The sequence below is a fragment of the Alligator sinensis genome, unplaced genomic scaffold (assembly GCF_000455745.1).
Source record: "Alligator sinensis unplaced genomic scaffold, ASM45574v1 scaffold284_1, whole genome shotgun sequence".
Lineage (NCBI taxonomy): Eukaryota > Metazoa > Chordata > Crocodylia > Alligatoridae > Alligator > Alligator sinensis.
The window spans coordinates 1,406,178-1,416,944 of record NW_005842105.1 but is presented as its reverse complement, the minus strand read 5'-3'; the positions used below and the strand labels follow the sequence as shown (position 1 = coordinate 1,416,944).

Genomic DNA, 10,767 nt, shown 5'->3' with positions numbered 1-10,767 from the left:
AAGAGCCCTAGCAGGGAATAAGGAGCCCAGCTGTGGGTTGCCAGGGCAACCAGGAGGTCAGCTGATTGAAAGGGGCAGGGCCTGGCTCCTATATAAAGCACAGACAGGAGGCCAGAGGCAGTTCCCTGCAAGCAGCCAGAGAGGCAGGAGCTCCCTAAGCCAGGGTACGGGAAGAAGCCTGACTACAGGTACAGCTTATGGCAGCTCTTGAGGCTTGAGCAATGTTGTTATAGCCAGGCGGCTTACGTTTAGGTTATAGCCAAGAGGCTCGAGTTTTTGTTTCGTTTCGTTTTGTTGTTACACCGGTGGTTTGGGTGAGGCTATTAGGGGTTGGAGGAGGCCTCACAGGGGACCCACAGTAGCATGGGGACCCCAGCGCCAGTAGGGGCGCAGCATACGGGGTACATAGACCCCAGCCCCACAGAGGGGGCACTGTTGAGAAGCCCCAGAGCGGGCGTGGCGAGCCCCAGAGGAGGGGGCAACACTTCAGAAGGTCCAAAGAGGGGCCTGATTGTGATAAGGCCGAGACATAACAGCTATTCCATCGGTGAGGTGTGGACTGCGGTGTAGGGGAGGAAACGGAGCCGCAGATAGCGCCCCCTGGCAGCGGGGCAGTACAAGGGCAGCCTCCTGCTAATTAACATCAATTAATTAATTAACAGCAAGGCATGGCAAGCGAAGGTGGGCGGTTGCCCCAGGAACAGGTGTGCAGGCCACATTTTAGCCCAGACCAGATCGGCCACCTGTTACACAGCTCATACTGCACTCTGCACGCTATGCATAGTTATTTTTAGTCACTATGTCACCATAGCGACGCATGTCACTACAGCAACACAGGTGCAACATCATGGTTTTTGCCTGCATATCAGGGGCGGGCAATTATGTCAGGCGGAGTTATGGCTTACTGAGTTTTGGCAGGCCATCAAGGACCGTATGACAGGCAGCCAGGGGCAGATATATATTAATTTTCTAAATTTTTTAGGGGCCCTGCGGGCTGGATAGAATGGCCTAGTGGGCTGCATCCATCCCACAGGCCACATTTTGCCCACCCCTGCTGCAGATGCTACGTCGCTGTAGTGTATTACTACGGAGATGTAGTGTCACATGTAGACGCACCCACTGGCTGCAAAAGAGGAAGAAGGCTGCAGCAGAATAGAAACCTTCAGTTGTCTAGGCTTTCCTTGCCATTGGATTAAGGTTACCTTCCTGCAAAGAATCACATGGTTGCCGATGCACAACAGTGCACATGGGAATCTTCCTTCAACAGCAAATCCAACAGCGAGAGGCGAGTGTTGACATACGAATATGCTAGTGATTACTGGAAGCCCCTAGTAACAGACCTACACAGATGCAATGATTGCATGATTTTCTGAAGAAATGCAATGGTAACATCAATACCTGGAAGAATCGAGCACTGAGTCATCCCTAATGGCGCCACGTTGTACAATGTGGCATCAATTTTTTGAAGCAAATTCACCTCACCATGGAGGCTGATAGACAAGAGACACACAAAGAGAAAGATCTGTGACCCAACATCACCAGGATCTACTCCTTCCTTCCAGAACTATTTGCCATTTCTACAGTCCAACATGCAGATCTTCAGTTGGCCTCCTCAGTTATCTATAGACTTACTCCCTATTTATTAGATCAGTGTCACACATGTATCAAAAGATGGCTTATGACAACAATTAGTTAGTGCAACAAGAGGTGCAAACAAGGTGCAAGAAGAGATAAATGTATTTAATTGTTAGTTAATGACCTGTTGATTTAATGGATATTAGTGGATAATGGACAATGTAATAAATGCATTATTAATTGATGATGAGTATTAATGGACAACGACAACCAAACTAATGCAACACAGGCCCCACAACTAAAGGATTAAAATGACTGTTTATCTTTAGTACTTCAGTTATTTTCAAAAGTTATCTTACCTGACAGCGTTTACCACAGTATCGGGCAATTTTACACTGAGAGCACCTAAGCAGGTTTTCATTCCTGAAAAAAAATAATCTGTATTCATTATTCAAGAAAATATTTTCCAAATATTTGAAGGAAAAAGGTGTCATAAAAATACAATTTGCCTAAAACACATTTTACATGAACATGAGTCGCAGCAAGAAGCTAGAATGTCAGATTCTGATCCTTTAATTTAGGGATGTTGAACATACGGCCAACGGGCCAAATCTGGCCCACAGAGCCATGTCATCTGGCCCACAGCCTTGACAGGAAGGACCTTCCTCTGACTAGTTAAGCACTCTGGCAAGAGCCAGGGCACCACAGCCCCAGCATCACAACAGGAAAGAGCCTGGTACCACAGCTTTTTTCCTACCACAGACAGCCAAGCAGTTAGGATGCTGGACTTCTTCCTGCTGGGTCCTAGACCAAAAGGAAGCGTGGTCTGTGGCCCCAATCCAACCTGCAGGGCCAGCCTCTCACCATTCATCCAGTACATGAACCAGTTCTACACCACTCATCTGGCCTACCAGGCCAGACAAATTTTATACCTCTGCTTTAACTGATGTGGCACGTCCTATTCTTACTGGAATCAATAGGCTTCCTCTTCAAGAGCAAGAGTATCAGACTCTAGATTAGAAGGTCTCTGTATTCCCCAGTGAGATGGTAAAACAAGAAATATTTTTCTCTACTCTGCTGTCAAAGAATTAGATTTGGCCATAAGCTCAATAAGTAGAAACCTAATTAAAGCCACAGAAGGACAAAAGGTTTTTCGTGGCCCACTTGCAGCACACAGAGGCAATTTCAGGGACATTTTGCAGAGGCCTCTCCCCTCACTGCTGATTGGCAGAAGGGCCCCAGTGGCCCCACCCCTCACTGCTGATTGGCAGAGGGTGCCTTCATTAGGTCTACATCACTACCACTTTTATTTTGGGTGGTTTTACAAGAAATCACAGCCAGATTTCCCAGAGATCATGGACAACACTGTTTTTCTGAAGTTTCTGCAAAATCCATGAAACCATGATATATATAGGTACATCCCCATCAATAAGATCTCAGAGCTGTTCTACAAAACACTGGGCAACATAGCAGTACGTTACGTTGCAAAGCAGAACTCAAAGAACCAGGATACCAATCATTACTTGTCTTTAGCAAGATCTCTGCTGCAAATCTGCAGTTGGGATTCTGAGGTATATTTTATACTATAACATTAACCTATCAGTGGAAATTTCTGCCTTAGAAATAGGTATCTTGTGATTAGTGTTATTATATTCCAAAGTAAAAACCCAGTGTGGATAAAATCTTGGAGACAGGGGAAAGAGGGATGCATAAAACATTTTGATTGCACTCTCACAAATTATCACCTGGCTTAATTAAGACCCTCCACTACTTTCTTGATGTACAGGAATACAACTATGAGAATTCCACTTGTAGAGAAAATATAATTAATAAGCACCTTGTAAATTATTAGATGGTCAAGAAATATTATGTACAAAATAATGCAGAAAGTAAATCATATTTTCACAAGCCAAATACCGTTCTCAGTTGCACTGAATTTAATCTAAAATAACCCCTGTCACAACCCAAAAGGTGTGATTTTTATTTGTGTGTGCTTCGGCACTGCTAAATTGTCCCCGCTAAATTGCAGCTTCCTTGCACAGTGGAGTTTTCTGCTGCAGAGGAGAACCCCGGTGCAAGGGAGAATTTCCCGCCAATTTGGAGCTTGCTTTGCAGGGTGCATTTCTTTGCTGCAGAGAGGAGATGCTCGTTGCAAAGAGTTCCTGCCATTGGTATGCTAATTCGAGTCCCATTATTGGCCAGTTCTAAATTATTCACAGGTGGCGGCTAGTGATTGGCTTGCTAGCCGTATAAGAGGCTTGAGTGGTTTCCGCCCAAGTTGGAGGACTCCATGAACAAGGGAGGAGGAGACTTCACGCTGTGTGAAGATCTCTAAGCGCTGCGGATCCTCACGGACCCAGTGCATTTGAAGCAGGCAACGGAGATCTGATCAACCTCTAGCCTCTCCCCGTCGCCGATAGAATTCCTAGACGTACCCCTCCCGCGCACTACGAACCGAACCCACGGAGCCTAGCAAACTTCGTGTGGATGAGTGAATGGAAGAACCTATGGAGCCTGACAAACTTCGTGTGAGCCCTTACGATCGGCCTCAGAGCTCTTCTACCCGGGTTCAAGTCCTGCAGGTTTATTTTCCCGTCGCCGAAACCCTTTGCGACGTACCCTCGTATTTTCATCTTCCCGTCACCGGAACCCTATGCGACATACCCTCGTGTTCTGCAGGTTCGAGTTTTTGTTTTCTTTTCTCTTTCTGTAACTGCAACTTAATCAAGCTTTCCAGCCTACACCATTACCATCTCGGTGTAAGTAAACAATCTTTTAAAACTACCAATACACGTCCGTGCCTAATTCCAGAGCGAAGGCCTTCCCTCTCCGCCCCCGCGTGCCTGGGCTGCTGGCCACAGCCCGCGTGCAGCGCGAAAAAGGGCTCGGGGCGCTCCCGGCCCGCACAACCTCTTTAAAGCAAATGGATTTACTCCTGATGTAAACCAGTGAAAACAGGGAAGACGTTGGACTCCCCTCCTCTCTACTTTAAATTCTATAGATTACAGTACTTTTTGAAGATCCCTATTACTTATATGCCAGTGCCGTCATAGCCCAGAAAGTTCAAAGGTTTTCATTCTCTTTGTCAGTTTAAAACAAAGATACCACATTCCCAGTCCAATTTAACGTACCTCAAGCATATGGGTACAGAAGCCTTTACAGGTGGGGGACTACAGTCAGAGCAGACCTGAGCAGGGTGCAGGTCCGAGGCAAATCAGCCCATGCAGGGCTCTGCCCCCGCTCCAATCCCATTGGGTCCTAGACCCAAAGAAGCTGCTGCAGCGGTGGTGGCAGGGAGGGCGGGGATAGTGAGTGGCTGGACACGGACGCACCGCTCCACCCAGCTCCATGTCACCACTGCTCCACCCAGCTCTACAGGGCCCCCCCAAAGCGCGGAACATAGGGCGGTCGCCCCAATTCACCACCCCCCACCCCCAGAGATGGCCCTGACAACAGCAAGCCAGATTGTAGAATCCTCCTTCTTAGAGTGTGACAGTACTCCTACTAATAAGGAAAGCCAGTCACATTTCTTACACTAATGAACTACAGTTATATACAAAGATACAATGCCAATCTGATAAATATTTAGGTTTAAAAATCATTCTACCCCTGCTTATTCCTGGGCATCTTTTATCTGCAGTGCCTTCTACCTGAAGACTAAAACTCACTTCAGTCTAACAATGGCAATGGACCTACAAGGAAGATAGTCTTTTTTTTTTTTCCTTTCTTTTTTTTTTTTTTTTTTTTTTTTAAACAGGTGAGGCAAGTGACGCAGAAAGAAAGACCAAGTGATTTAATCAAGTCTATACCACAAGGACCTGACCATATAAGATTACCTAAGATTACTATTGCCTGTACAGGAATTCCATGATGCTGCAAGCGAGCTCTCTGAACACTCGCTCCCAATTTCAAAAGCACAGTGGTAACCAGCAACCTGAAGTGACAATCTAGCTCCAGTGAAAGCAAAGGGAATTTTGTCATTGGACTTCAGCAGCAGTTCCCAGGTTTCACTCTTCTCACTCTGCATATGGCACTTTGACACAAGGTCATTCTTTGTTAATATTTACATTAGTACATAGTCCGTTATCTCCTGGCCACATACTCTTCAATCCCATTTAATGCTCACAAATTCCTTAAACATCTCATCCAAATAAGGGAAAATGGTACCAACTGGCTGCAAACATCAGCATATATATTTTTGGGTGAAGCAACTGGATCCCTGATTCTACTAATTTAACTGACAGCTAAGAATCTACAGCTGCCTACAATAAATATAGAATGCCAAAAATGAAACAGACTAAGATCTTTTATCTTGTATGTGGAATTTCTAGTTGTGAGAGAGAAATGTTGTACGACAGTCAGGAGCAGAGATATGACACTTTGTTACTGCAGCACTGTTCACTAAATGCCCAAGGGTTCCACTATTACAGCTTATGAGCTTTGTCTGTTTAGAAGTCGTATATTTATTAGAGTGACCAAACATGAATAGCAAACAGTAATAAAGTAGTGGTAAAAATATAAGCATTGTAGTTATATGGAAAAACAATGGTAAATTTAATTTACAGAAAGAGTATGAAAGAATGGTAGGCTACAGCTTAAAGACACAAATTTAGGTCTGCATTATTATTTATACAGCGTGAAGTCAGTAATTTTAGCCACAGTATATAAAGTGGTATAAAAAAAATGTTATCTACCTCCACCTGGATGGCTCACAGATTGAGAGGGAAAGTAAGCTAGTCAAGTGCCAATCTTAAGCCACACCATATTTTATTTGTCTATATATGTTACCCAATTAGAAAGAAAAAGGTACTTTAAAAAAGTTTGTTTTACACACATTTATAGCTAATATCTTTCATAATCACTGCACCTACAAAGTGAGGGGCCTTAGTATCATGATCTATATCGTGTAAGAAAATAGGTAATTTTTAGAATTCTTTAAATGTTACCTAAATTCTCTTTTCCCATACATAATGGTGCCAAAAAAAATAAATAATGGCTGTTTGGAGCTGCCCAAATTCAAATGTTAGAACTAGTCTGGAGAGAAACAAACTAACATGCATTCTCTCTCCCCCTTTGGCCCTACACTCTGTTTTTCTTCATGCCTCTTGGTTCTTGACCAAAGTGAAAGCTGCCCTCCCACCAGATGCAAGACCACCTTCACACATGGGAAGCCCTCCCTCCCCGATGGCATCTTGTTAGATAGATACTCTCTATCACTGCCTGTTTCGCCAACTGTGGACAGCAATGAGAGTGGCAGGCCCAGCACTTTGCTGTCCCTCCCCATACCTGATGAAAATAGTGTTGGCTTGTGGTCCTGTCTGGAAAGGCACTGTACACACAGTCAAAGTGTGTCATGCCCATGCTCTGGCTGCCTGCCCTGACATGACTTGGAGGCAGCACCTAGTAGCAGCAGCACCAGAGCAAGCCCACCTGGCCTGGCACACCCTGTACAAGCTAACCATAGCCAAGAAAACTGGCGACCTCCAGTGGCAGCTACCACAGAGCCCTGGCCACAGGTACTTTTGTTCACCACTTATATCTTGCACAAAATATAGACCAGTTTGTGTCACACTGGACGATCAAGGGGGCCCTCTGTCAGATGGAAGATGGACAGTTGTTCATGTGTGTAATCCCATATGGGGGGGGTGTAATCCCATAAGGGGCATGCGGGAGGAGGTTTCAGTCTCCCGTGACTACTACCATGTATTTCATGAGACTGAATAATAATAAGTATTTCATGCTTAGCCCCAGGGAGGGCCACACACTTTGCACTTTCACCATTTGTTTTTAATATTTGTATAACAAAGTCTTTAAAAGTTCCTTTTCCCTCTGGACTACTCCTTACATATTCTTTAATATTGAGTGACACATTCTTATGGGATACAAGATAATCTTCAAGAAACCTACACTTTCTTTCTAAAAATGGGGCAAGTTTTCCACATTTATTTTAATTACATAGTTTAATAGGACCTTTCCCTGCAGGTTTTTCAAATCAGTTGAAGAACACACAACAAAAAGTTCTACTTCTTTGACCATCAACACATTACCTTGGAAATCTTCCAGTAAGCCACTCAAAATAAATTAAATGCACACTCAGCACTGCCTCTGCAAATCTGTATCCCAGCCTGGAATGATGTAAAAAGTTAGAGATCTAGGACCTTGGTTTTCTATAAGGTCATATATACTTTTGTAGATGATAATGCTGTAGATTTACCCAAGTTATTCAGCACAGTGGCACCCCTGAACAGTTTTGCAAGTTCAGAAGCACTTGGTTCTTCCTTATTTTGAAGTATAAAGTAGACATTCTCTCCACAAAATGTTATGTATCAATATTTAAGGGCCCCTGTTGAACTTCTCCCCTTAATCATTCAAATACTATTGTTTGTGATCAAACAAATATTTTTGTTACTATCAAATTTAATTATCCCTATGCAAGTTTTGCCAGAAGCTGCAATTTCCAAGTCATTTGCAAGCTCATCCCTAATTCACCCTCTTGAAGGAGGATTGAGCAGAGGATGCATCTGAACTAATATTTACATTAGGCAATATATCTCTAGGTGCAATAGCTTAAGTCAAACATGATTTTAAAAGTATAAAAACACAGTACTAAAAAGTATCATCCAAAAAACACGATTTATTTGACCTTAGAAGCCATGTTTTATATTAATGCCAACCTTAGCAACTGAAGAATTTTTTAACCTAGATCCATATTTTAGGACTGGATCTTATGACCTTGGCATACTGCAAAATATCTTCTCTTGGTATTTGAGAAGATCCCCCCGCAAAAAAACAAGTATCAGAATTTACTGCAACAACTCAAGTTACATCACCAAGAAATCTCTCATTCTGCCAGCTAAAATGTGCATGCTCTGGACCTGACTCTGCACAGCCCCAGGACCATACCCTAGACTCCTGGTGGCCCCAGGTGAACTTTTACTATCCCCCTCCCGAAATAATGATAATAATAATTTTTTTATTACCATTGTCGGGCCCACTTTCTGTCTGGGCCCCAGGCGACCACCTACTTCACCTACAGTCTGGCCCTGCATAGCCCTACGCTCCTTCAAGCCTCACTAAAGCCAGCAAGAGATTCAGTATTTCAATAGGATTGACTGTCTTCTTACCAACAATTAACAATGAACTGGTAACAAAGATACAGAGCATCACTCCAAGTTTCTTGCCAGCAACTGACACTACCAGCCAAAGTAGCTAAATAGCCTGGCTCCCTGCTGGCAATGAGGAATGAATGAAGTATGCGTTCATCTTTTTTTTATGACTCTTGAACAGATTTAGAATGTTTGGTACAGAAGTCAGCTGCAGGTACCAATTAAACTGCTGCTTTTTTCTTTTTCCTATTTTCTCCCTCCCTCCAAAGTCTCTGTCTTCAGGATTTATGGTAAGAATGAATCTTTTGAGATGGCATTTTAAATCATAGTTTTACTTTCTTTTTGGTTTCTTTTAAGTACTTCATTTTTAATTTAATGAATTCAGAAATAAGAATTCACTTTTAGAGACAAGTGATGACAGTTTAGATATCTTCTCTCCGGATCTCTCTTTTCCACTCTTTATAAGAACTGTTAGATAATTTATAAAATTGTCATCAAATAATGCAGGATACATTGTTTAGCTCTAATTATATGCAACAGAAGCAACATCAGATTACATATAAAGGTTGCATCCCCACAAGCAGGAACATGCATTTCCCTGGGGACAAGCAGCAGCAGCACAATATGTGCTGCTGTTACTTGTCCCCGGGGAACCCCTATGCACACGTGCTCTGGCACACAGCACATTGCCCCGGGTAGGGATGGGGTGTCTCGGGCCAGCACCTGGGCTGGGCCTAGCAACCGTACCTGGGGTCCTTCGGGGGCTGCAGCCAAGGTGATCCTGCAGCAGGGACCCTGGCCAGCAGCTGGAGCATGGCTCTGGCTGGTCAGGCTCTGGTTTCTGGTGGTGTGCACTGCCACTATGTGCGCCACCCTGCTTTTTTTAGGCAGAGGGACATCCTTAAATTTAATGAGCAACTGAATGCACGGCCACTTTGCTGCCATGGGTTTAATGACGCAGTCCTGGGACAACCATTCAGACACACTTTTGCAATGCTCAAGGACAAATTTCGCATTTCTTAACCCATAAACCTTTCCAGGGTTTGTTACAGAAAAATTAACATCTGAACAAGCCCACTTTGTCCCACGAAAAAATGGTTTCCCCTGGGACAAATGCAGTATCTGGTTGTATTCTTAGATTGAGTTCCTATGTTTGCACCACTCAAGTTTCTCACTGTGGCTCTATCAATACAGTCAATTTTGCTTGGCTCTAATCACAGTGTCCTGCTGGGTCCTGGCCATGCCTCCCCCCACCCCCACCCCCAGCTCAGCACTGTAGAAGGGAAGGGAGAGCTGCTCTAGTGCCCCCTCGCCCAGCTTTTACCCTGAGCCATTGCAGGTATGTACAAGCATTTTTTTTCAGTCCAGAGGGGATGTCTGTGGAGTTACAAAGTGATTTAGCATAGCCAGGTTAGACTAACCTGCAAAGATTGAAGCAATTCAGACTCAGGCGTTTTGATTGTCTGTCCCTAGCCTATATGACTTTGGACAAGTCATGCTGTCTCTATGTGCCTCAGCTTCTTTCCTGAAAATGGGGAAATTAGGAGCTTTGTGAGGATAAAAATATGAACAAGGCTGCAAGCCACTCAGATACCAGAGACAACGTGATCCACATTATCAATCCATTGTGGACTTTATTTCTGTCATTTTTATATGGTTATGTTTTCGATTGCATAAAGAACACACTAGGGCCAATTTCCTCCTTTTTATAAGTTCACTAACATCAGTAAAGTTACACCAGGAAAGATTTGAACAAAAGTTCAAAGAGGTACTCATTCTAAATTGTTATCATGATCAATGTATTTATTATATATATAGTTCTTCTCTGGCAGATCCCTGACAAAATGGTCAATACTATGATAAATCTTACAGAGTCTGAAAGAAAAAACTTAAGAAGAACAGCAGAAAATTAGGCACAGGAAAATCCAAGTTTGTAACCGCAATGAAGTCAGACCTGGTGTCCCAGGGGAGCGGGGACGCCGGGAGACCCCCGTGGCGGCAAAGGGGCCCGCTTACCTCCCGCAGGGCCGGAGGAGCCAAAAGGAGTCCACGCGCCGGGGCGGGCCGGGCGCCCGGGCTGTATCCG

At 44.0% G+C, this 10,767-nt stretch overlaps 1 protein-coding gene across 1 annotated transcript in view; it reads right to left on the bottom strand.

Annotated features, from left to right (window-relative positions):
- The window catches only part of SMYD3 (SET and MYND domain containing 3), a 705,011-nt gene that overhangs the window by 650,105 nt on the left and 44,139 nt on the right, over window positions 1-10,767 (bottom strand). The window contains exon 4 of the mRNA XM_025205137.1: window positions 1,935-1,998. Coding sequence (XP_025060922.1) covers window positions 1,935-1,998 — 64 coding nt within the window. The remainder of the gene's footprint in view (window positions 1-1,934; window positions 1,999-10,767) is intronic.